General features: G+C 43.1%; 1 protein-coding gene across 4 annotated transcripts in view; it reads right to left on the bottom strand.

Moving 5' to 3' along the window:
- SAMTOR (S-adenosylmethionine sensor upstream of mTORC1) overlaps window positions 1-24984 on the bottom strand; it is a 55609-nt gene extending 30625 nt beyond the window's left edge. The window contains exons 1-3 of one of the 4 annotated variants that reach the window (XM_075929564.2): window positions 24670-24978; window positions 10794-10935; window positions 1204-1377 (exon numbers count right to left, since the gene is read on the bottom strand). In XM_075929564.2, the coding sequence (XP_075785679.2) occupies window positions 1204-1377; window positions 10794-10935; window positions 24670-24853 (500 nt within the window). In that variant the 5' untranslated portion in view covers window positions 24854-24978. Of the gene's footprint in view, window positions 1-1203; window positions 1378-10793; window positions 10936-12978; window positions 14083-24669 lie in introns of those variants that run through there. The other 3 variants (XM_075929568.2, XM_089779282.1, XM_075929578.2) reach the window with 3 other exon arrangements.
- Between the last annotated feature and the right edge of the window lie 2951 nt (window positions 24985-27935).

Here is a 27935-nt window from a genome sequence, read left to right as displayed (position 1 = left end):
GAGGGGAGGTGTTTGGCTCTGGGGAAGGGGAGGGGGATTGGGTTGTGCATGGCGTCCTGGCCACCTCATTGAAAAGCCGGCCTCTCAGCACACGTGCCCCAGCGCCTGGAGGGAGACACATAGCTGTACCAGCAGCTCCAGGATCTCAGCATGGGGGTGGGGGTATTGGGTTGGGAGTATGCCCCCTTATATTACCTCCTGGTACTCAGGTAATATCCGATAATCCAGCACCACCTAGGTCCTAAAAGGTGCCAGATTATTGGAAGTCTACTGTACATATATCAAAAAAGTTTGACCATAGTCATTTTTAATTTGTTTTTAAAGGAGCATAATCTTAGGGACCCAATGTTTATTTAGACAAAGTACACTAATTTTCAAAAGTTCTGAATATTCAGCAGTTTCCCACTGAAGCACTTTCCTCTTAAAGTTCCCTTTGTCCAAATCCAAGCTGTTTATACTAAAGAACACTAACAAGATAAGCTTGTTCCACCAATGGTTGTTAGAGGATTTTTCCCCCCTTAAATTGAGAGAAAAAAAGACTTAATTGTCAATCTCAGAATAGGTTCCGGGCCACTATGTGGAGGCAGGAAAAGGGAATTTGTGTGCAGCCATCTTGGTCTTGTTAACAAGACAGCAAGAGTCAGGCTAAGTCTGTGGCCTGACAACGCGAGATCTGTAATTAGACGCTGCCTTTGCCTCTCACCTCTATACGGAGATAAGGATAGAATGCTGACTCTGGCAGGGACCTTGAGATAAGGAGCATCTGGGTGGAACTAAATAACTGTTAGCCATTGGTGTTTGTAATGGGAAGGAGACTAATTGTTATTATATTTAATAGACAGTATATAAACTGCTTCATAATTGCTTGTATTCGAAGATCTGCCTTGGAAGGGGGCGGCCTCCCCCCGTCCGAACCAGTTTTTCCCTTGCTGCAGCTCGTAATAAAACTGCCTCTAGCTACTTGTTGCTTAAACACAACGCAGAGTGAAGGCTTGTTTTCTTCCACACTATTTTTGAAATAGCGCCTACCAAAAATGATAACATTCCCTAAAAGAATATTAATATGTACACACTTTTTTAAAGCTACAAAAAGTTGCATTAGAAATACAGTAGGGCACTGATTTCTGTGAAATTGCATTGTTACAAGATTGGAGAAAACTTTTCCTTTGAAAACTTCTTATTTTTAGCAAAGTTACAACTTACTGCTCTGATATGGTTTCATGATTTGTCAAGCTGAAATCAGGTAACGGTTCTTCAATTTTGGGAATCTGATGAACATTTAAGGCTGAAGTGGTCCTAGATGCGAGAACTGCTCTTTTCTCATCTTTTTCAAGTGCTTTTTTCTTTCCACCATTTTGAAAATATTCTCGGCATACACTAAAAAAGAAAATATCCAAAGTAATATTTTAGCAGACCTGTGATGAGGTTTGGAAACTTTGACTATAGATACCAGATCTACACATTATCTAAAACTTGCCATAAAGTTATTAAACTCTGATTATACCAGATCTTGAGATGGTGAAGATCTCTATAAAAATGAATATAATTGGGATTTACTTATATTTAGATCCCTACCAAATTCACAGCAATGAGAAATGAACCACACTGTTAAATCTGGTCCTTGGTGTGCTTTTATCCTGTACTACATAGAATTCAAGGGGAAGACCAGCTTTTTTTGAAATCGGGAGGTTCTAAACTAAAGGAGAATTGCAGGGGGTTTATACGATAATTTTAGGAGGGAATCGTAGTATTGCCACCCTTTCTTCTGCACTGCCTCCAAAGCTGGGTGGATGGAGAGCGGCAGCTATTGGGCATGTACCCGTTTCTGAAAGCAGCATCCTGCCAGCAGTAGCACAGAAGTAAAGATGGCAGTACCATACCATCCCACCTTTATTTCTGAGCTGCTGCTGGCAACATCTCTGCCTTCAGAGATGGGCTGTTGGCCAGGAAAGCTCTCCAGCTGTTCAACTCTGAAGGCACTGCTGCCACCAGCAGTAGTGCAGAAGTGCTGTCACCAGAAGCAATGCACAACAACCTTGTGTGCGCGCGCGCACACACACACACTTATTGGATCAGGAGCTCTTCAATTAAACCCTGAAATTTCAGACTTCAACAGCTGAAATAATGACATTTATTAATTTTAAAGTCCTAGGACTCTGAAATTGACCACATGGACTATGAATTTTTTAGAGCCTACCTATATTAATTTTAACTTAGCAGCAGCATGACAAACTGAGAATGAAGCAAAAACTTCTTTAAAAGTGTAATTTATGAAGGATACAAACCCTTAACTAAAATCCCATGTAAAAGTGGCAATACATATTAAAAGAGAAAAACTCACAATGCTATCTATAGAGTGCATTGTTTCCAATAGCTTTCAGAAGGCAATTATAATCCTGATTTTTTTGGCCACTTATCTTCTGTACAGATGACATATGAAATCAAGAGTAGCTTCATTGCTTTTAGGTGCTTTGACCAGAAGCAGTAGTCAAAAGCTGAACTAAGTTCAAGTGAGGCATATTGCCCCCCTCCCGGAATAAGTTCCATATTAACTATACATAAATGAAACCTAACTTTCAAGGGAAGGGAAGGTGGACTTTGTGAAGATATTATCAAGGCTTCAATTATAAGTATATTCTTCTCCCCTACTTAGATGGTAGCTGTGTGGTCTCCAGAAATGTGAAGGTTTAGCAAGTACTTGCAAGACACTTGTTGGAAACAAGGAATATAACCTAGTCATAAGGATTGGTGTAGGTAAACTAGAAAGCAGAAAAAACAATTAAAAGCATCAAGACCAACCTTGAAAGCCACTCCAAATCTCACTAGAACCACAGAGGGCAAGAACACAATTGTTAATAAGCATTTATTAGCAATATCCACTAAAGCACAGAATGGATCACCTTTAAGTTACAGATCTTCCCCTTTCCCCCTTATTATATAATTTTGTTATTGTTGATTCTGTCATGGGTCATTGTAGGCTTCCAGTTTAAGACTAGAGAGGTTGGAATTGTCTCAGTATAGCTGATAATATTAAACTTTATTTATATTAACAATCTTATTCTAAAACATTGTTTAGCTGCATTTGTTTTGTTTATATTATGTGTAAATGGAAGTTGAAAAAAATCTTCACTCTTCTTAGAGAGAAATTATAGGTATATACACATTTCAGGTCCTTAGTCTTAATGTTTAAAATACATTTTGAACACAGAGATTAGATTTTTTTTTTTAGAAGAACATTTTTGGATGCAGTTTCCCACACTGAGATTTCAAAGGTCTCTTATAGAAGAGAGATTGAGACTATCCTGTCAATTACCACAAATTGACTGTTCTGATTCTGTTCATGCATTAGAGAAGCAATTTACAATTTTGCTAGGATAGAAGAATATTTACATAATTCTGCTGATCACTAATCTTATAAAAGGGGGAGAAATACATTTTCACATTGGCATAAAAGTGGACAACGAACAAAATATGGAATTCCATCTATATCAAGTTTAAGGACCACTTCTCCCCTCCCTTCTTGAATATTTACATAAGAGCGGCCATACTGGGTCAGATCAAAGGTCCATCTATCCCAGTATCCTGTCTGCCTACAGTGGTCAAAACCAGATGTACCAGACGGAGGGAACAAAAAGGGTAATCACCACATGATCCCTCTCCTGTCATCCATTTCTAGACAGAGGCTAGGGACATCATTCCTACCCATCCTGGCTAATAGTCATTGATGGACTTAACCTCCATGAAACTATCTAGTTCTTACTTGAACCCTGTTGAAGTTCTGGTCTTTACAACCACCTCTGGCAAGGAGATCCACAGAGGTTGACTGTATGCTGTGTGAAAAAAAGCTTCCTTTTGTTTGTTTCAAACCTGCTACCTATTAATTTCATTTGGTGACTCCTAGTTCTTATGTTATCAGAACAAGTAAATAACATTTCCATACAAGTCATGATTTTGTAGACTTCTGTCATATCCCCCCTTAATCTTTTCTGTAAACTGAAAAGTCCCAGTCTTTTTAATCTCTCTTCATTTGGGACCTGTTGCAAACTCCTAATAATTTTTGTTGTCCTTTTCTCAACCTTTCCCACTGCAAATCGGTCTTTTCTGAAATGAGGTGACCACGTCTATATGCTGTATTCAAGATGTGGGTGTACCATAGTGGCAATAAGATATTCGGTGTCTTATTCTATATCCCTTTAATAATTCTAACATTGTTTGCTTTTTTGATTGCTGCTGTACATTGAGTGGATGATTTCAGAAAACTAACCACACTTACAGAAGGGAGAAACCTTGGAGTCATAGCTAAATTAGTTCCCATCCTTTTGTATGTATAGCTGGGATTATTTTTTCCAAGGTGCATTACTTGGAATTTCATTTGCCATTTTGTTGCCCTATCACTTAGTTTGGGGAGATCATTTTGAAACTCTTCACAGTCTGTCTTGGTACTAACTACTCAAGATAGTTAAGGCCATCCGCAAATTTTGCCACCTCACTGTTTACCTTTCTCTCTAGATCCTTTATAAATAAAATTGAATATGATTGGTGCCAGTTACCTAGTTACCTCTCTCCATTCTGGAGACACCACTAGTTACTTCTCTCCATTCTGGAAACTTACCATTTATTCCTACCCTATGTTTCCTATCTTTTAACCAGTTCTCAATCCCTGAGAGGACCTTCCCTCTTATCTCATGACAACTTACTTTAAAGCCTTTGGTGAGAGACCTTGTCAAAGGCTTTATGGAAATCCAAGTATACTATATCCACTGGATCCCCATGTCTACATATTTGTTGACCCCCTCAAATAACTCTAGCGGATTAGTAAGGCATGATTTCCCTTTACAGAAACCATACTGATTTTTCCCCAACAAATTATGTTCATCTATGGGTCTGACAATTTTATTCTCTATTATAGTCTGTACGGACGTCAGACTTGCTGCTCTATAATTACCAGGATCACCTCTAGAGCCCTTTTTAAATATTGGCATCTCATTAGCGGTCGTCCAGTCATTAGGTACAGAAGCCTATTTAAAGGATAGGTTACAAACCACAGTTAATGGTTTTACAAATTTCACATTTGAGTTTTCAGAACTCTTGGGTGAATGCCATCTGGTCCCGGTGACTTGTTACTGTTAAGTTTATCAATCTGTTCCAAAACCTCCTCTAATGGCACCTCAATCTGAGACAATTCTTCAGATTTGTCACCTTAAAAGAATGGCTTGGGTTTTGGAATCTCCCCAACATCCTTAACCATGAAGACTGAAGTAAAGAATTCATTTAGTTTCTCCGCAGAGACCTTATTGTCTCTGACTGCTCCTTTAGCATCTTGATCGTCCAGTGGCCCCACTGATTGTTTAGCAGGCTTCCTGCTTCTGATGTACTTAAACATTTTGCTAATACTTGGAGGTTTTGGCTAGCTGTTCTTCAAACTCCTTTTTGGCTTTTCTTATTATACTTACATTTAATTTGACAGTTTATACTTCTCTTTTCCTCACTAGAATTTAACTTCCACTTTTTAATCTCTCCCTACTTCTTTTACTTGCTTGTTAAGCCACAGCAGCACTTTTTGGTTCTCTTACTGTGTTCTTAAATTTGGGGAATACATCTAAGTTGGACCTCTATTACGGCATCTTTGGAAAGTTTCCATGCAGCTTGCAGGGATTTTACTTTTGTCACTGTACCTTTTAATTTCTGTTTAATCTCCTCATTTCAGTGTAGTTCCCCTTTCTGAAATGAAAGGCTACAGTGTTGGGCTGCTGAGGTTTTTCCCATCACGGGGATGTTAAATTTTATTACTTTATGGTCACTTATTTCCAAGTGGTCCAGTTACATTTACTTCTTGGGCCAGATTCTGCACTCCTCTTAGGATTAAATCAAGGACTGTCTCCCCCCTTGTGGGTTCCAGAATCAGCTGCTCCAAGAAGCAGACTCTTAAGGTATCAAGACATTTTATCTCCACATTCCGTCCTGAGGTGATGTGTATTAGTCAATATGGAGAAAGCTGAAATCCCCCACTATTACTGATTTTTTTATTTTGATAGTGTTACTAGTAACAATTACTATCCTGGTCATATGGTCAATAATATACCCCTACTACTAAATTATTATTATTAGTGCATGGAATCACTACCCATTGAGATTCTATCGAACATTTTGGTTCATTTAAGATTTGTACTTCATTTGATTCCACTTTTTTTTTTTTTTTTTTTTAACATATAGTGACACTCTCCCTACCAGCACGACCTGGTTCTGTCCATCCGACATATTTTGTATCCTGGTACGACTGTCCCATTGACTGTCCTCATTCCACCAAGTTTCTGTGATGCCTATTATATCAATATTCTCCTTTAATATGAGGCACTCATCTGTCTTATTTTTAGACTGCTAGCATTTGTGTAAGCGCTTTAAAAATTTGTCACTATGTATCTGTCATTTCCTGTTGTGTTAAGACTATTTCATTTGATTGTTTCTCATCTGATCTTACCCAGTCTCACACCTTTACAGAATACTTCTTTATATAAGTAAATTTTAGAGCAAACCAAAGCATCTATACTTAAACATTTGTTAGCATAGCTGCATTAGTTAAATACCACATGGTGAGGTTAGCAAAACCTTAATGCAGAAGCAGTTATCCCAGTAAGAGTACTTTTTCCATAACTTATTTTGTTTGTACAACCAGAATAGCTGCATCAGCAAAAGCACTATTTTGCCAGTAGATGGTATTTATACACGAGGTGGATTTTGCTAAAACTAGCCAACCCTCTAAATGGAGACAAGGCATTCAATTTGAAGTTATTTTCTTAATTGTAATAGAAAGAAATGCAGAAAACCACAAAGCTAAAGTTTTCAGTAGAGAAGGAAACTGGGAAGACAAAAGTAGTTTGCTAATCTAGTCTTAAATTTTCTAAAGAAAAAAGAGTAAAGCACAGGCAGGGTATGATTAATTTACTGTTCAAATTTATGATCATGGGGTCCAGAAGTGTTTCTGGAATTCAAACAAATCTTGTATTAATCCTATACATGAAGTTTTCCAAGCTGTTCCCTGAAACTATCAAATATACTGAGTGAGGCAGAGTCGCCTTATTTTAAGGCTATAAATGCTCAGGCTCAGTCACCATATACTAAATTTTACACATACCATAAAGAAACATTTCAATTAAGCAAGAAACATTTTTATTTTTGAGTGACCCCCACTAGCAGAAGAAAAGAAGTTAAATAATCTTCTTAACTTTCATTCTTAATACTAAAGAATAGACAGAGTATTTTGCTGACATAACACAGTAGAACTAAATAAATTGCAGACAGTCGCTTTACCTGGTATTTAGTCTAAAAAAGGTGCATAGAGGCAAGAGGAAAAGAAAGATACAGCCACTGTACACATTTTCTTTAGCTTCTGGGTAAATTTTTTGTCCTCATTAAAAATGCTTAAGAAGATCTATCTTCAAAAGTCTTGTCCTCAAAAAAATAAGGCTTACTGAAAGGGTTCTCTAACATTCAGATTACAGCTTGCTTGCATCTGTAAAATCCAGGATTCTCTGGTCCAGCAACATTCATGGTTCAGCATGACCACAGATGTTCCAGGATCAGAGAGTCCTGGCGCTACAGAAGGGTGGGGGCCTGGGAGTAGGTGTGCGGTTCAGCTGGGCTGTGGGGGGAAGGAGGGGAGCTGGCATGTGGCTCAGTTGGGCTAAGGAGGGAATTATGGGAGGGGCGGGGCAGCAGCACGGGGCCTGAAATGACCTCCCCTGGTCCGGAAAAGTCCTTCATCCAGGACCAGTCAGGTCCTAGGGTACTAGACCAGGGATTTTTAACCTGTATTCTACTTCTGAAGAGAAACTTCTTATAATTGCATTACTGTAGTGACTACAATTACTTTTTCTATGTAAACAAAGTATGTATTATCTTTAAAACCGTATTTTTCATCAGTTAAGTAGCAGGACACAAGAAAGTTCAGCACCACGTGACCCATCATCTCTGCAGATCATCCGTGATAAGCAGAAGAAAAGTGAGAATGTCTGGTCTCAAGAAATGAAGTGAAGAATTGCAAAAAATTCTCACCTCTGTTTATTAAGAAGTTAACAAGCACATGTCAGAGGGTCAATCTATCCTATCATCTGGCCTTCTAGGTATCAGTTTACTCCCTGAATTTTCAAGGAATGCACATGTATTACATTCAAAATAGTTTCAGAGCAGTGGCAGCGTTGGTCCATAACTTTAAAAACAGCGAATAATCCTGTGGTATCTTGGGTCATGTCTACACTGCAGTTATTTCGGAATAAGCTATTCCAGACTAGTTGTTCTAAAATAGCTTATTTCGAAATAGCACATTTACACTGCTGGGAAGCCTCCAAATTAGTCCGAGATAGCACGTCTACATTAGGGAAGCCTATCTTGATTTATAGCCCCAGTAGGAATAACTTAGAATGGCCCTGGTGAGGGGCTATTTTGAAATAGCAGAAGCAGAGCGTCTACACAGCCCTGATTCCGAAATAACTACAGGCAGTCCCCGGGTTACGTACAAGATAGGGACTGTAGGTTTGTTCTTAAGTTGAATCTGTATGTAAGTCGGAACTGGCGTCCAGATTCAGCCGCTGCTGAAACTGACCGCCAGTTCTGACTTACATACAGATTCAACTTAAGAACCCCAAGCGTCCCCAAGTCAGCTGCTGCTGAAACTGATCAGCGCTGATTCCAGGACGCCTGGGGCAGAGCAGCTTGGGTGCTGCCGGGTTGGTCCAGTAGTGCCCAGAGCGGCACTGCGGGACCAACCGGCAGCGCCCCAGCTGCTCTGCCCCAGGGTACGGCAACAAAAGCCTGGTCTGCTGGGGGGGGGGCACACTAGCTGCGCCTCCCCCCCCCCCCCAGCAGACCAGGGACACGGGGAGCAAAGCCGCAGTGGCAGCGGGGTGCTGCGCCTCTGAGGCTTTGCTCTGGCAAAGCCTCAGAGGCGCGGGAAAGCGCCGCGGCTGGGGCTTCGCTCACGGTGCCCCTGGTCTGCTGGAGATGGTCTCCAGCAGACCAGGGGCACCGGGAGCAGCTTTTCTCGCCCCGGAGGTCAAGGTGGCGGATCGCTGCCTGTGAGCTCCGGGGCGAGAAAGCCCCGTTCATAAGTGCAGATCCGACATAAGTCGGATCCGCGTAAGTCGGGGACTGCCTGTATTTTGGAATAGGCTTTATTCTACATAGAATGATGTTTACAGAAGTCAGAATAAGCCATCTGTCATTTTGCAATTATTTCAAAATAATGAAATTGCTGTGTAGAAGCTCGCATAGTTATTTCAGAATAACAGCCATTATTCCGAAATAACTTTGCTGTATAGACACACCCTTAGAGACTAACAAAAATATATATAGTATGAGCTTTCGTGGGTAAAGCCCACTTCAGATGATGAGCTAGAGTGAAAACAGAATCAAGATATTCATAACGGGAGCGGGGGGGGGGGGGGGAGAAGAGTACCTGTCAATTGTAGGACTGGTGCTAATGAGGCTAATTAAGTGGGCTGAAAGTGTCCCATTCCTAACTTTTGATGTAAAAATGTGGTTGTTAGAAGTAGGGGAGACTGGCTTTATAATCGGACATCCAATGAATGTCTTGGTTCAAGCCCAGGGAAACTCTCAAATTTCAAAATAAGATCCTTTTCTTTGTTTCAATAAATCAAACAACTTACCTAAAATATGCTTGCCCCCTCCAAAGCAAAAAACAGTTCCTTTTTCTGGTCATGAGGGTTACACAAATAATCTTCCACTTAGCTTTTAAAGTTTAGGTTGCCTCTATCCTTTGGTCACAGATACTTGGCATAAACAAAGGAAGGAATCTGTATGCCATCGCCTAGTTCGCCCCACACCTATGGTCTTCTCCATTTAAGAAGCTTACTGTTGGAAAATATCCTGGCATTTTCTATTTCCTTTCACTGTAAGAAAGGCATCCCCTCTTACATGACAGCAGGCCCAAAGTGATGCCTATGGCAAACCTTCAGTCAATTGATTTGGCCACGGATCTGGGGTTTAGGTCCCAGCTCTAAGGCCAGTTCAACCTGTTACGTAGTTTCAAAACTGAGATTGTGGACAAAAGAGAAAAAAAATATATCTACCCCAGACCCAAGGAAGAATTCTGTGTAGCTTAAAAGGTAGGTTGGTCCAGAAAGAGACATTATATCCATTATACCCATCCTGTCTGACCAAAAAAAAGTCATTTCCACAAGTAAACTTTATATATGGAATATTGGGTATGACAAGTAACACAAGGATATATTTTTGCATTCTACATCTTTAAATAAAATTCAGGTGCAAAACTCGGTATGCTTTCAAACCCACTTGGAGATAAGAAGAACATGCAACAATTATATAGCAAAGATCTATATTAAAAAAAAAAAATCAATACAACTACAAAAAGCAGCAAGCAACCAGTTTTTATAAGTTCTTTCCAAATAACACAATGAATTATTTCACAACAGTGTACTACCTCAATTTAAGGAGTCTAGATTTAGAACCCCATACTAAGCGTGTTTTTTATAAGTAGCTCAGTTACTAACAATTTTAACAACTTAAAGTTTTGCTAAGCCTAGTTGGGAATGCTTTAGTCTGGATTTAAGATTGAAATCCAGGACAATATAGACTAAAAGTCTTAGAATAGTAAAACAGCATCATATTTCCCATTGTTCTTAAAAATAACCACACCTTCAAACATGACTATTGAGATAAGTTCAGAAAGCAGAAACTACTAATATGCTCTACACTGAAGATTCAGATTGACAGTTTGAGAATTTACACAACTGTATCTTGCTAAACCAAAGATTTACCTGCAACACCATTCAATTCGACCTTCTCCTTCACAAGATTTTGTCCAGTGATTATCTGCAAGGTTTTTCATTGCCACAGCATATTCACAGAGAGTTTCCTCATCTTCACAGTGTTCACGCCAAATCTTATCAAAGTCTCCCACTAAACAAAAGTAAAAAGAGAGTGTGAGCAGAATACCATGTTTAATGTTTGCCATTTAAATATTGTTGCCTTACATTTAAAACAAAACCATGCTATAAACATGCAATCAGGTTTTTTAAAACCCCAACATTTTCTATCACTTTCGTGTTATCAATGCCTAAAATAAAAATGAAGTTCAGCTTTAAGGATTTTTAAACCATTTATAGTGTATACATTTTACTCAGTTCACATTGTGGTGGTCATCTTCTAGATAGTTTTTTTTACTTTTAGATTTTCACAAGGAATAAAGTACTACAAGGGAACTTTCCAATAAAAGATTAAACTGGAACATTTTCTTGAAAGCAGTCCTGTTAGTCTGCAATGTCAAATATTGACTCACACAAACCATATTTTAAATTCAAAGTATACATTTCTCTGGCTAGTTGAGTGATCATCATATGATGTGTGTATTATCTAATCTGCACAAATGCAGATTAGATATTTGCCGAGACTGGAATTTCAATCTTAGCTAGTCAATTCATTGATGGTGATACAGAAGTTGTCAAGTAATAAAATGAAGCTGATTTCTATGAAGGAGTTTGTCCCCATGTCCTTTTTGCATTAAAAAGCTTTCCCACAAACAAGGTTTTTTACAATTCAGGTTAACCAAATTGGACAACACAATTTAAGAGAATGGTAAAGCTAAGAAGAACTTGCCCTCTTCCTGATGCTTCATACAGAGCTCCCCAAAACAGAAGCAAGTTGCATATTATTCAGTAGTGCCTAGCAGCTTTAATGTAACTCAGGTACAGTCATTGCTTCAAAGAGTTTACAGAATAACACACACAACGATCATACTTCCTGTGTCTTATTCTGCTTCTGTGGTAGGCATACTATAGGGCAAGAGCAGCAATACTCACCTGCTATTACTAAGAAACTTGAGTAGTGTCAAGGCAGAAAAGGAGAGAATAGTTATTTTTTTCAATCCCTCCTCCCAAAAAAGAAAAAGGAGATAGTGAATCAGCAGCTTGCAAAAACAAACTAATACAATGAGAGCTGTAGACAAAAGATACCATCTTTCACTTCGGTGTTGCTGTGGAAGCAGCAATTAACAGGCACATTTCAGTGCAAGGCAAACAAGGAGCAGGAAAGGAAAGAAGGAAAAAAAAAATCAAGAACTTTCTTCATATTGGTAGAGATAGTAGAGTTGGGAGATACAAGAGATGGAGCTTCTGACTCTTAAAAACTAGGAAGGAAAGAACAACAAGGCAAAACACAACCAAGTACTCCTGAGGGAATTCTGCTGAAATTAATGTTGAGTATACAGAATCTTCTGTTATCCCCACAGAAATTGGCTACAGAGATGTTGACTATCACAAGGGGCTGCTGGACCCGGAAGAGCCCAGCTTACACACAGAGTACAAGAGTGTGGGGAGGGAACTAGACTGTTCCCAGAAATTGCAGTTCTTAGGTAGGAGGCAGCCATGTACAGGAAACTGCACACCTGACCTGAGCAGCAGATTGTTTCTCCCTCTGGATCACTGAGCTCTAGGAGGATAGGGTCTGAGTATCTGGGTCGGAGGTGGAAATTAGAGTTTGGAACTGGCTTCTGGTTGGGGAAAGGAGGCGTGTCTGGCCATCCAGTAAGGGAGGAAGGGAGAGGAGGAGGAAGTGACAAAGAAACAAGAACTGTATTGTTGTATTGGTTTTTCTTATCTCTATTTATGGAGGAATTTGTGTATGTGCCCGTATTGTTACAGACATACTTGTTTACAGATGCTATCAAATGGAACTAGGGGCCACCAAATGAAATTAATGGGCAGCAGGTTTAAAACAAATAAAAGGAAGTTGTTCTTCACAGAGCGCACATTCAATCTGTGGAACTCCTTGCCTGAGGAGGTTGTGAAGGCTAGGACTATAACAGGGTTTAAAAGAGAGCTAGATAAATTCATGGAGGTCAAATCCATTAATGGCTATTATCCAGGATGGGTAAGGAATGGTGTCCCTAGCCTCTGTTTGTCAGAGGGTGGAGATGGATGGCAAGAGAGATCGCTTGATCATTACCTGTTTGGTTCACTCCATCTTGGGCACTTGGCATTGGCCACTGTCGTCAGACAGGATATTGGGCTGGATGGACCTTTGATCTGACCCAGTATGGCCATTCTTATGTTCTTATATTCAGGTAACTGGCTGGCTTCTACGATGTTATGTAATAAAAAAATTGCAGAATTTTAAAATATTGTGCACAGAATTTAATTTTGGCAAGAATTTCTCCAAGATTAAACCAACTTCCCCTTCCTCATAATAGCATAAAAGGAGGGAATGGAGGAAGGAGAGGGAGACCATGCAATACCCAAGTTGAAGGTGATGTATTGTTTCCCTTTTGTGTGCCAGACACTAAGCACAACACCATCTCCTATCTGTGTTAACTGCCTTACCTAAAAGGTCCAGGAGATTTGAGTCAGTCAGTCAAGAGCTGAACTAAATAAATTATTGGAGATTGCCTATCTCCTAGAACTGGAAGGGACCTTGAAAGGTCATCAAGTCCAGTCCCCTGCCTTCACAACAGGACCAAGTACCATCCCTGACAAATTTTTGCCCCAAATCCCTAAATGGCCTCTGCAAGGATTGAACTCACAACCCTCACAACGAAGCATAAATTGATCCAGTGATACCTCCCTAAGTCTATAGGCAACTGAAAAATAGAGCAACAAACTATTCCCAATTAGAGAGTTAACGGATATCCATTTATGACAGTTTACATGTCAACATGCTCAGTTATCTACTGCAAATCTAAGGCCATAAGAAAGAAAAGAGCTGATGATGACCTGAATAATGAACAGCAATTTGTTTGTGTCATGAGCAGGCAAAGCATTGCTGTAGCACATTCTCCCTCTGACTGCAGCAGGTGTGGGTGTACAGAAGTTTGGTGACTTGTGTAATTGAGAAATCTAAGGCAAGACGTTTAGCTCTTGCCAGACAGTCTGACTAAAGTGTGGTTCAGAAATATTAAGTCAATTTCCCTTATGTGAAAAAATTTCAGAAGGTATAAAATGAAGACAATAGAATAAGGAATTTACATTCTTTCATCTGAGATGGCCTTATGGCATGAATGCCAGACAGACAGACCACATCTAGTCCAAATCCAACAGAGAAACCAAACAAAAAAAGCTGTACAGGGCATCCCCGCTATAAGTCCATGTTGTTTTGAACGTATAGTGAAAGGATGTAAAGCAGGGAAATTTTTTCCCGCAGCTGACTTCCACTTGTACGAATAGGTCTTTTTTTTGGCATGATGAAAGAGTGGGAAATAGGAAGACTTTAAACAGATCAGTTCCCTCAAGCATCAATGACGCTACTGCGAAACCAGCATATACCGGGGTGACTTATAACAGGGACACCCTGTAGCAGATTGCCTGCTTCATGACCAGCAAACAGCAAAAAAGTTTCTCTGCCCCAACTAGTAAACTGGCTGACTGATCAGAACACTTGAAAGCATGTATATGGCATCGTTCAGTCTCATTATTTCCCGAAAGCAAAAACTGGAGGGGAGGGGGGGGGGGAAGAAGAGTTAAATTGTGTAGTTGGCAATATAAGACACCAGCAGTTACAGACATCAGCCTGGGAGCATGCCTGTGTCATTTGACACAGTACTCTTAAGGAGGATGTTCGGTACAACCTCTATTCCCCATGCTTGGTTTCCTTGGAAAAGGTGTTTTATGAAGCACCCAGATAAGACTGAACAGACAGAGGAGGGACAGAAACTATGTAGGTCTACAGCTACACTAAAGAGCTTACAGCAATACAGCTGCACTGATGAGAACTCTCCTCTCCCCCTCCAATCAGCTTAATTACTCCATCCCCATAAGCAGCCATAGCTTTGTCAGCAGGAGAAGCTCTCCAATGACACTACACCTTGACACTTAAGCTATATGACTTATGGCAACTTAAGAGGGTGGCTAATTCACACCTCTGAGTGGCATAACTGAATAACTTTTGCAGATCTGGCCTGCTAAGTGGGTTGATCGGGCCCACGGAGATCCTGCTGCTCTCCTGCCCCTAGGGAAGCACACAGTCTCCTCCCACTCTGTCCCCACCCTGCAAGAAGGGCACAGTGATTAGAAGCTCTGTGTGCTTCTTGCAGCACAGGAGACTTCACATGCTCCCCTTGCCCCTAAGCCCTGACTGGCCTAGGGGCAGGTGGAGCACACAAAGTCTCTTCCTGCCCTGCAAGGGGCTCAGCAATTAGTCTCAACCGCCAGCTGCTGCTTAGCTGGTGGGTGACTAAGTATGATGCTCCCTTGCACAGCGGGGACAGACTTTGCCTGCTCCCCTTGCCCACTGGCCCCAATTGACCTGAGGGTGGGGGTAGCACACAAAGTACTCTCCCATCACCAGGGGTGCGGGCACCTAGAGGAACCGCCAACTGTTCAGAACTGGCGGTTCTCTCTGGAGATGGTTAGGGCCAAAGACTTCACATGCTCCCCCACTCTCAGACCAAAAAGGGTCTGTGGGTGGGGAAAACATGGAAGTGTCCTGGTCCCACCCCTTCAGCCTGAGGCCCCACCCCTTTTGGGGCAGCTCAGGGTCACTTAAAACATTTCTGACCTGGCCCCCAGTCCTTCACTGACTTTTATAGTAGTGTATCCAGAGTCTAAATTTCTTCACTGTCTGGTAAGACACTAACACAATTCCACCTTCTGTTCTATGTAGCTGATTCAGTAGTTTGTAATTTGTTTACTTTTTTCATTGTATCCCTCGGTTATATAATCTGAATATGATCTGAAGAAGTGGGTCTGCCCCACAAAAACTCATCACCTAAAAACTATCTTGTTAGTCTTTAAAGTGCTACATGACTGTTCTTCCCCACCCGCCCAAGATCAGACTAACACGGCTACTTGTCTGTTACTTTCCTGGTGGGTGAGTTAAGGAAGCATAATTGTAGCTATGCAAAACCAATTTAGCAAAAAAAGTCTAAGCTTTGATAGCTACCAAAATTTATTTCTAATGAATTCTAACATAAGCTTAACTGCGGTCTTGCAAATGCTTCTTCACAATACGCAAGCTTGCTAAGTCGGGCTCCAGTTAGTAGGCCACACAAGATAACTACAAAAGTCTTGGATGAAGCTTATCTAACAAGTTGCTGGTGCTTTGATTAGTTGCTCTAATTTGTTTACAGAGTATTTACAAGTGTTAGAAACTTTCTCTCTCACACCCACACACCCAGACCTGAAATGCTTAGTCTAAATCAGTGATTCCAAACCTTTTCCCCCATGGAGGAACCCCTAAAATAATTTTTCATATCCTGAGGAACCCCTACCTATGAAAACATTTGCTTGGCCAGAAAAAGTTGACAGCAGGGAGCGCAATTCAATTACTGCTAAAAAAAATTTCAAGAAAATTTATTTGTAAAGAGCTGTTTTATATTTATTTATATGTCAGCTTACATTGTAAGAAAAAAAAATTGGAACATTTTTCCTGTCTTTTTGTATTATCTATTTTTTTCCCCCCCCCAAATATCCTCCCCCTCCTGCCTCTCATTCGCGGAGCCCAAATGGCTGCTTGCTCCCATGCGGTGGTCTGGCTGAGCGGCGCAGAAGTCAGCCGAGTGCCAGGGTGGGAGGTGAAGGGCGTGACAGATGCTCCAGGCTCTGCCCAGCATTATTTATTCCATGATTTCTCCCAGAACCCCTGATGATGGTCCGCGGAACCTCGGTTGGGAAACACTGGTCTAAGTAGAATCCTGACAAAATGAGTCAAGATTAAAAAAAATGAGGGAGCAACATGAAGAAAAAATATTACAAATAAAAGATTGGATGGAGTAACAAAGCTAACCTGCAATGTTACTTCCTACCTTTATTAGGCCGCCCATGCTTAGAAACTACTTACCACTCTCTTCTGACCACACTCCTACCATTATTTTTTCTGTTACTTGTTAACCTTATGTTGCTTTTTACATATTAAGATTTTAACCCTAGACATTTCTCCTGCTCCAACATAATAATAATGCCTCTTCAAACTCTTACCCAACTGAGCCCCTCTCTTACTCTCACTGGTGATCCTTTCACTCCCCCACCCCCACTTGAAAAAACAAACACTTGTCTAAGACAGATGCGGAATGAGTTCATATGAATTAACTTAAGCAGCATTAGAGGAAGTCTGAACTGTGTCTGTGGTTCACTTTAACTGGCTGCCCAAAAGGTCACAAGGCAACCCGGTCTCTGACTTTGCTGCTGCAGTCACCATTTCTTGGGGCTGTAAAAGCGGAACTGGCATAACCCAAGGGCCTTCTTGCTACTCCAGGGACTGGACTTGTGGTTTTTTTGTTTTTTAAAACACAGCAGAAAACAAATTTAAGGATATGAGAACTTAAATTTCTGCCCATTCCAAGAATAGCAAAAACTGAAAACAGATTTAGCTTTTAAAGCAGGGTTGGGGGCCACACACAAGTGAGAGGCACAAAAAAATTACCCGTAGCTACTCCCCTCACTGACACAGTCCTCCAAATGAGAAGTGGAAGAATGCTCCGCACATTCCCCTTGCACACTAACGCCCAGGGGGACACAACCTAATAGATTCTGTGTGAATCTATTCACACATCTAAGAGGGTATACTTCATGTCACTTCATGTCATTTTCTTAGATAAATTAATACAAATAAAGTTAGGGAATAGTACCGGTGTCAGGCTGCAGATGCAATAGGTTAGGAACGGTAAAAGCTCAATCACAAAACACAACAGCACTTATATTTTATTAAGCTAAATCTCAAATGTACATAAGTGTTTCACATTTGTAGTCATCTGTGACTACAGATGTCCTTAAACTCTATTTTCAAGTTTTACTAACTGTAATAGACAAGCCCTCAGAACAATAAATGTACAGAGTCCTTAGAAACATCTACAACTACTGTCCACTTTAGAGGAGATATTTCTGTCGATTAATCAGGATTTTCTTCAAATTTTTATGAGACTAGGCCAATTCTCCATAAATTGTTCATTACAGATAGAGAATTCCATGGAACATCTTGAAGGAGAATAAGTTTGGACCCTCCTGATCTTTTCTCATCTATGCCACGTTTGCAGTGTTGCTTGACAAAAAATTGCGCATGTGGCAATTGAATTTTTCTTCAGTTTATTACAGCTTTCCCTGTCCCTTCTTTTAAATATATTGATGATGTTTAAGCATTTCCCAATGTATCTATTGTTTCTGAAAGATATGCAACCCATCTTCTGTTGTCACACAGGGATAGATTACTGGATCACTGTGTGCACTGCTCCACTCATTAAGGCTAAAACTGGCAAATTTCCCCTCAGTATTTCTTACATACTGTTCAAGTTCCTCTCTCATATAGCAACCTTCCACCACCATCTGCTCTAGGAGATGAAAGGTAGCCTGATCATAAGAACTTAACCATGTCAAAGAAGGTATTAATTATTAACAATGCAAAAAGGAGGAGATTTTGTGGTTTAAATGAACTGGAAAATCTTTCCATAGTGTCTTGTTGATATTTGCTGTTCCTTACTGCAATCTCATTCATGGTGGTAGTTTTACTGCATGACAAGTCTTTTACTTTTTACTTATACTTTGTAGTCTGAAATATCTTTAGTTGCAGCACTGAAGCTAGAAGTACCAACGGATGACCTTGAAATTTGTTGCACATAGAAAATCTAAGTCTTACAATTAAATAGAACAAAATTCAAAAATAATTTTGAATAGTGGTTCCTCTCAATTCTTTTCATTCTATTATTTCGTTAATCATTTACATTTTTTCCAGCAAGGATGCAGATCTGATTCTAAGCTGAGCCCGCTCCTCCCACCCCCCCCCCCCCCAAAAAAGGACCACACAATATAAGGTTAAGTGCACTCTAACAGCAATCAATTTAGGAGTAAGTCCCATTGAACTCACTAGCACTTCTGTTTTGTGAGAAAATGAATATAAAAAGTGGGGTTTCCTTGGGAAACTTGAGTTATGCTGAAGTAAAACTGGGAACAGACTTATGGCATCACCATTATGGTCTGTGGACATAATATTCCAAAATAAGTGTCATGTATTAAGCAATGTAAAATAAGGAACCAACACAATGGCAACTGGCAACTCTAGATTTCTCTTCCTGCAGCTTTTTGTATAGATTCTAAATCTAGTTAGCCAATTAAACAAGCCACAAAGATTAGTTGAAATAAGTTAACCTTTGTTGTTTTTTTATTTAAATTATTAGCCAGTTGATCGCTCAGCCATATCGATAGCTTCATCCACATCATTTCCTTCCTGCCCCCCCATCAATAGTTTTCCTTGTGATGTTTCAGTCTTGCAATTAGGCCCTGCATCATCTTCTTGCACTGCTTACACTTGACACATTTTCTTTGCTTTTGAAAGGTTTAGGCTTTCAATTTCTGTTTCTCAGCAGACTAAACAGTAGCATGTAGGGATGTCGATGTGTAGTCGAACACACAATGAATCGATAAGCTTAGGCTCATCCGTTAATCCTGTTGACTATACACATTCAGAGGTAGCGGGTGGGGGCGGAGAAAAAGGCAGGAGCTGGTGCCCATGAGGAGCCAGCTTTTAAGCAAGCTTCCCACTAGCACTGGATCCATGGAGCCGCCCCCTCCCGCTTCCCATGCTGCTGCTTGTTTGGGAGGCTTGCAAACTGCAGCTGACCCAGGGCTTGCAGACCACAGCCCCGCCGTAGTCAACTGGTGCTCCAAGCGCTCTGCTGCAGCTCAGCCAGGCTCCTGTGGCAGGGCTGCCAGCCAGTGGTCCCCCTGCAGGCAGCCTGGACTCCTGGCCACTGCAGGGCTTCTACCTCTGGCCTTCTACCAGGGCTCCCTAGTCCAGCAACATCCACGGTCCTTCCAGACCACAGATGTTGCCAAACCAGATAGCCCTGGTCTAGAGTTTCAACCTGTACAGGAAGCTGTAGTAAGAGAAATCTAGAATTGCTAATTGCCACTCATTTTCTTATATTATATAATACATCACTCTTATTTTGGAACATTATGTCCCCAGATATAATAGGCAGGGCTCACCAAGCCGCACAGTTCAGCCCGCTGTGCATGCACAGACCGTGCTGCGCATATGCTGATCACGCTGCGGCACCGTGCCTGGCTATAATCTACTCGTCATGTGCAAGTAGATTACCTAAATTGTCCAGCCCTGATAACAGGGATGCCATGGGTCTATTTTATTTCAGCTTTTGCAAGGGAACCCTATTGTATACTGTTTGAGAAAACAAGAAATGCCAGTGAGTTATTTCAACGGGGCCTACTCCAAAAATCAGTGCATTCTAAGCAGTCAGTCTGAGCAATCCCAAACCATGGAGTTTGCCGGATCAGGGGATGTCAAGGCTCTGGCATGCTCCCCACCACTTTGGGGGCACCAACTTGGCCAGCACCACTGCCTTCAGCCAGGGAGAGACTACACTACCTTTTGTGCCAGCCAGGCTGGGACTGTCCTCTCCAATACCAGCCCAGAACCTGGCCAGCCGGGGCTCTCTAGTTCAGCAAAATCCACGGTCCAGCCTGACCAGGTTTTGGGCTGGGGTTGGTGTGTCCCAGATTTTAACACTTTAACCTGTAACTTGATTTAAATCAATTTGCCCAGCTGGTAGTTCATTGCAACTAGTACAGCACCACTTGTGACTTCGAGTACTTTTGCAAAGTCCATGAAAACAGCAAGTTCGGTGTGGCCTGTAAATATCGCTCAGATAAAATGGAAATTAGCTTTAAAGAACAAGGGTTAGCAAATAGGGAAGTCAAATACACATCACTCCTACATCTCACTGCGTTTATCGAAGATGAAACAGGTGCCACTCCCTGACCACCCAGCTCTGAGAGCAGCAGGGCTGAAGAAAGGATGACATGGTATGGCATTGCCACCTGTTGGGGGGCCGGCCCCTAGGGTCCCGGGTCCTCTAACTGGGCCTATACGGTTCTAGCAGTTCCAGTACAAAGTCCAGGCCCCTCTCTCAGGGCATATACGGTAGTTGAGGCCTAGCTCCGGGAAAAGCCTGTCGTGGCTGGGGTGATTGCTCAGGGTGTGGAAAGGGATGGTAGGGGGACCTGGGCCCTACCTCTCCACCGGGTCCCAGCCCAGGGCCCTGCAGGCAGGGACTCTTGCTCTTGCCTGCTTGGTGGGAAATCCAGCCGATACACACCAAGCTGTGATAGCAATCCCTTGCCCTGGGCTACTTCCTACCACCCTGGCACCCCTATAGTCTGTCCGCCTCTGTGGCGGTCCTTATCGGGGTCAGGGCGGGCAGTGTAGGTGGTCCGGTCCCCTCCGACGCTGTTGGCTGCCGGCTTCACTCCTGGAGTGCGATGCTGGCCCTCGCTCTGGCCTCTGCTGCTGCAGAACACCGGAGTTGCGGCCTGGGCCTTTCTACCTTCCCCAGCTGCCTCCCCTCCTGCAGAGCTCCCTCTGCCGGGAGCATGCCCAGCAGGGCTGGAGGGGCGGGGCTCTTTCAGCCAGCTGGGCCTGAGCTACTCCCAGCCCTTCAGTGCAGGGCCTGTTCGCCTGTCACACTATCCTTACTTCTGTGCTGCTACCGGACAGCAGCTATCACTCTAGTCACCCAGCTCTGAAGGCAAAGCTGAAATAATGGTGGCAATACAATGACCTTTCAAATATCCTTGTAACCTCCTGCAACTCCTGTTGGGTCAGGACCCACAATGTGAGAAATGCTGGTCTCCCTCCATGAGGTCTGCAAAAGCACAACATCTGGGTAAACCCCCAAAAAACCAACCAGATTCCACGTTTTTCATAACTGTGAATTTGGCAGGGTCCTAGTTTATTATCTTTACTGTACATTTTAGACGTGTGTGTTTGTCTGTCCATCCGTGAGCCCATGTGTTCCAGAACTTCTAAATGGTAAGAGTTAGGACCACCAAATTTGGTATGCAGCCTCCTCTCATCATAACTTCAAACAAGGTAAGGGTTTGGATGTGCCAAGACAATGGGATATGGATGGAATTCGACTATTTCTCATAAAACAGAAAAGGTGAGTTCCGGTCAGAAGGAGTTATACTGTAGAATAGGCATGTCAAACTGGCGTTTGGAGGGCTGCATGCGGCCCAATCGAAACTTTTTGCGGCCCACTGGAACAGTTTTATAAAAGAATAAGTGCAGCCCACTGGCCTCTCAGAGCACATGGCTGAGTGCAGGTCACAGCCAGCTGGGCGGCTTTGCACCGCAGCAACTGCTCAAGGCCAGCTGGGCTGCTCTGCGCATGTGCTCATGGCCAACTGGGCGCACTGAGCTGGGCTCTCCAGCAGGCACTCACAGCCGTCCGGGCTGCTTTGTGTATGTGCTCACAGCTGGCTGGGTGCTCTGGGCTGGGCTCTTCAGCAGGCGCTCACAGCTGGCTCCTGTGTTCACACTGCTCCAGCGCCTCAAGTGGAAACATTTTACTCCAGGACCTAGCTCATGAAGATTATAAATTGGTTAGAATAAAAGGGGTAGAAAGCCCCATGTTACAGAAATATAAGTTATTGAATAGTTTTGTTATTTCTCCTTCCTCCCCACCATTAATTCAATTCAATGTCTGCCAAACAGAGTTCTCACTAATGTGCAAGACGCAGTAAAGAAAATCAAACGAGTACTATAGATAACACTATTTACTTCCCAACGTAATTGAACCATTCTGAAGAAGAAAATTAGTATTAGTAAAATATTTCCTATATATTCATTTTCCAATGGCAAGCAAGAATCTTTTCCTGGGCAGGAGGAAGCTTACCCGATTTCTGTATAATTTAAGTTGTCATAAAATGATTTTTTTTATGACAACTAAATGTTAGCTGGGGGCTTTTCTATACAAGGGAAAAGGCCCAGAATAATTACTGTAGAACAGCTATAGCTGAATCTACAAAAAGGCACTTTGAATGCTGAATAAGAGTGTCCACACGGGGCTAGTTTCAAATACTGTAACTATTGTACTTTAAAGTCACACCTTAGCTATCTTACACTCACTTCCCCGTGACAGTTTTGTAGAAAAGTCCTAAGTGTTGTCTTTCTGTTATTTCAATCTGTCTGCAAATTCAGAAAGGTGTGAGCAGCCAAAAGCCCAATTGCTGCCAACAGAACACAATTTGAGCAGTTAAGCGGTGTGTTGATAACTGTTCCATGGCCCAGAAGATGAGAGAAATCCTCTTTCAAGCTTGTATAGCTACAAATGCATATGCCTAAACACTACATCTGGGAATAAACTTCCCAGCCCCACATGACAGACTTAAGTGGGGCTCACGCTAATAGCTATATACACCATAGTTCAGACTTTCAAGGCTGATGGGAATAGGGGTTGGCTCAAGAGTGTGAACATGCACCTGAGCTTCAATGTCAAAGCAACATTTACACAGATATTTTTACTCTGTGGATACACAAAGACCACAAGATGTAGTATAGACATCCCAAGAGGACTGGAATAACCAGTGCTCCTTGGTCTCCACCATGAAAGAGCTGATAAATCTATCTAGAAGGTAGCCATGCTAATTTGGGCTAGGATTCCCAACAAATGTGTGTTCTCAGAATCTGGGGAGTCCATACAGCAAGCTTCAGCAAGATGGCCTTCAGGCAGCCATGGATGAAGAGGCAGGAATTAGTTTGAAATGTAAAACATTTAAAGATTTAGGATTAGAAATGCCATACAAGAGTCAAGTATTTTTATAAAAACAGTTTCCAGTCCACTCATATTTTTCAAAAAGACATGATGTTACTCAAGCAAAAATTACAATGCAAGAATTACTAGATGAAATATTATGGCCTATGTTTTCCAGATCAGACTAGAGGATAAGAGTAATTTCTGTTGCAAATATCTATTGATCTCAATTTTGAAATGTACTTTAAGTCTTCACAACTGCTGTGTCTAATTTCCAAGATGCTTCTGCTATTCTAATCCCACACTAGTGTGCAACATCTGAAACTCTCATGGAAGGTCACACATTCTAACTAGAAATCTCCTGGATCATGTGTCAAAGACCATTAGTCAGTTGAGATAATATACTATATATTTTAAAGAATCTGTGTGTCTGCTCAAAACACCTCCTAAACGGTAAGAGCTAGGACCAGCGAATTCAGTATAATTTCCTCTTATCATACATAATTAAAACAAGGTCTGGGTTTGGTTATGACAGGAAAACGGGATGTGCCTGTAATGGGATTGCTTTGCAGAAAACCATATAGAAAAGAGACAGACTCACCAGGCAGGTGAAAAGGGCGAGCTGGGACATCCCTTCCACCCCCACTTCCAGAACTGCCCAAGCACCAAGCCTCCCACCAGGAACCCTTTAAGGGGGGGGGCAGGAGGAGGAAGCTGAAGCTTTGTGGTGCCCATGGGGGGCGGGGAGGCAGAGGAGGGAAGCCAGGACAGGCCACCGGGAGGCTATGCAAGCTGTGAGCAGCACAAGGGGTAGCGGAGCCGGGTCCTGCAGGACGAAGCCCCGTGGCAGCACTTGGGGTGGCAGGGAGAGCCTTCAGCAGCCTCAGCGTCACTAACCCCAGACGTGCAAACAGCGCTGCAGACGGTGCAGCGCCTCCAGCTGCACACACAGGCGGCAGCTCCCCGCCCCCCTGTTTATTGGGGGCAGGGACACGAAAACAGAAAGAAAACCGGGACCTGGGGCCCCTTTGAGGAGAGCACCTAGGCCCGCCCCTTCCCAGCCCCAACGGCTGCATCAACAGGGGGCCTGGGGCTCCGCATAGGAGGCGGCACCAGTTCCCAGGCCCTTCCTGGGGGCTCCGTGCATGCGGGGGGGGGGCTCTCACCGCCCACCCGCGGCCGGCGAAGGGGCGGGCCCGGCCCAGCCGCGCTCCGGCATTTACCTTCCCGGTACTTCCTGCGCAGCCGCCGGTGGACGCTCTTCACCACCCCGGAGAGCTTCTCCTGCTCCAGCTTCCTCTCTTGCTCCGGGGCGGCGGCAACAACCCCAGGCCGCAGCTCGGGCTCCATAGCGCTACCGCGGCTCCTCCCCCCTCCGCACGCAGCCGGCCCGGGGCAGGTGGGAGCGCTCGGTCTCTATGGCAGGGCAAAGCAAGCACTGGGCATGCGTGTAGCTGGGAGCGCCCCCCCCCCCCATTGCCTGCTGGGAAGTGTAGTCCTCAGTTGTTGACAGCGCTGGGGACGCTTTTAGGCAGGGCTGGAGGCGGAGCTGGCTAAAACCAGCTTGCTTTGCGGTGTTGTGCCTCCCAGGACATTAGGGTAACGGTTCCCAGACTGTGGGCTGGGCCCCCAAAGTGGATTGTGACTCCAGGAGTAGCCACAGCCCTGGCGCTAGACTTGCTGTGCCCAAAACCATGGGGCTTCAGCCCAGTGTGGAGGGGCTCAGGTTACAGCTCCCCCTCCTCCATCTGGGGCTGAAGCTCTTTGATTTATCTTTCTTCCTTTCTCCCAGGTGGTGTGACTCAAGACTCCCCCTTCTTCCGCCTTAACAATTGTCCTTCTCAGGAGGGAGTCTCAAAAGCTTCAGAGGGGTAGAGTTAGTCTGTAACAGGAGAAACTTAAAAAAACAACGAATAGTCTCGTAGCAGCTTAAAAACTAACAAAAACATGTAGATGGTATCATGAGCTGTCATAAGCACAACACACTTCTTCAGATGACTGGCATATTAGAAGTCCAGATCCAAGAATAAATAAAGATGGGGAGGGGAGGGAGAGAGAAAAAGGGGAGGGAAGAGACAGTGAGTAGATGGTTCAAGTAGTTACAAGAGGCTAAGAACAATTAGCACCTCTATTGTTTGGTTAGTTGGTTAAGTCATTAGGATATGTGCTGATAAGGTGGTTCCTGAGTTTCTTTGCAAGAGTGTGGCATAATGGATAGTGATAGAAATGTGGCCTTGTTAGTCTGGTGTAGCTGAAACAAAAAACAGGACTATGTAGCACTTTAAAAACTAACAAGATGGTTTATTATGGATAGGGAGACAAAGTGGGTGAGGTAACAGCTTGTATTATTGGACCACCTTCTGTTGGTGAGGGAAACAAGCTTCTGAGCAACAGAGCTTTTCCTCAGGTCTGGGATAGGTACTCCAAGGCCACAGCTAAATGCAAGGTAAAACAGATGGTTTAGCATAAGTAGTTAGCACATATTATAGGCAGGGATAGGCAAATACTGGCCCACAGGCTTGATTCAGTTTTCCAGGGTTAGCCCCAACAGGCTGCCACCACTATATTTTCATGCACCCATGCAGGTACAGGCAATTGCAACTCTTTTTGGCCTCAGCTCTCCATTTTCAGCCAATGGGAGCTGTTGGAAGCGGTGTCCCGGCTCACGCCAGTTCCTGCAGCTCCCTTTGGCCAAGAGTGTTGTCCCTCTGTTGCAGCAGCTAGAACTGGTGTGCTGTGGCTGTGGGGCAAGACAGTGGCAAACAACTGGGAGAGGCAGCGAGAGTGCCTGCTTCTACTGCTTCCTCTGCCCGTTACTAATATCTGAAAACTACAGGGAGCTTTGGAGAAGAGCATGATTCAAGCTGTTGGGGGGAGTTGAACCTCATTTTCCACATACACAATCCTCAGTGGACACCAGTCATCTCTGGAAAAAAACCCTGAACCCAGCGGTGAACAATAAGCGGTACACAGGCTGGATGTGGTTCACCAGAGCTAGCCCCTAGTGGGCCACTGGCACTTTATTTAGCTGAGCCACTGTGGGTACAGGTGCTTGAAACTCCCATTCACCGCAGATCACTATTCCTGGCCAATGGGGATAACGGAAATGGTGCAGACTGGGACATGGCTTCTTGCAGCTCCTATTGGCCAGGATTCCATTGTAGGCCAGTTACTTTCCATAAACAGGGGCTGTGGACTTTGTGGTATGGTAAATTTCCATGCACATGGCAAAGAATATAAAAAATCTGTGCAAGACCTCTGTTTTGTCTTTTTCTTCCTTTAATTCTCTGGACTGTGGATCTAGAATTAAAAAGAGCATTTTGACCCATACTTATGGACTGAGGACATTCCAATCTTTTGGAAGCTATCAGAATGACTTTTGCATGCCAGCAGTCTATTCCATTACTAATATAAACTTTGGTATAAGTACTTTGCAAAATTTGTATATATATGTAAGCAGGGGCTGAACTGCTGCTTGCCATCAGCCAGCTAAAAGGAGGGGTGGGTGTGCACACTACAAGGCTGTGTCTAGACTGGCAAGTTTTTCCGCAAAATCATCTGCTTTTGCGGAAAAACTTGCCAGCTGTCTACACTGGCCGCTTGAATTTCCGCAAGAACACTGACGATCTCATGTAAGATCATCAGTGTTCTTGCGGAAATACTGTGCTGCTCCTGTTTGGGCAAAAGCCCTCTTGCACAAATTATTTGCGCAAGAGGGCCAGTGTAAACAGCACAGTACTGTTTTCCGCAAAAAAGCCCCGATCGTGAAAATGGCGATCGGGGCTTTTTTGCGGAAAACCGCGTCTAGATTGGCCACGGACACTTTTCCGCAAAAAGTGCTTTTGCGGAAAAGCATCCTGACAATCTAGACATGCTTTTCCGAAAATGCTTTTAACAGAAAACTTTTCCATTAAAAGCATTTTCGGAAAATCATGCCAGTGTAGACGTAGCCCACTTGTTTAGCTCTGCAAGGTAATTAACTGTTAACTGTTGATATGTAAGTACAGCTCAGGAGAGAATACGAGGTGTGGCTATGTAAATCCCATTCAGCCAGGGCTGATGGAGGGTCAGTGTTGGAATGGAATGTGGAGAACTGTAAATAATTTGGGTCTGTAGTGGGGTCACTAATCATGCTACCCCTAAATGTGGGAACTGTAAAACATGCCACCAGTGCTTGCAGGAGCACCAGACAGCTGGTAAGAGATCTCGGAGGAACAAGCCTCCCCCCTTCCAGAGTTGAGTGAACTGAGCTGGGGGGAAGGGTTAAAGGGCTTGAGTCAGCCTGCTTCACACCTGCCAGGTGTAGCTGTAAGACTGGACCAACCTGCCCCTTTCCCCTTTGTTTTAAGGACAGACCTAAAGCGGACTCCCTGAGGAGTCTTTTGTTTTGCTAGTCCAGTGGAAGCTGGATTCCTTTACCAGTCCAGCTGGG

Source organism: Pelodiscus sinensis, chromosome 1 (genome assembly GCF_052426305.1).
Source record: "Pelodiscus sinensis isolate ZL-2025 chromosome 1, ASM5242630v1, whole genome shotgun sequence".
NCBI lineage: Eukaryota > Metazoa > Chordata > Testudines > Trionychidae > Pelodiscus > Pelodiscus sinensis.
Note: the sequence above shows the minus strand (reverse complement) of the source record. Positions and strands in the feature narration are given on the sequence as shown.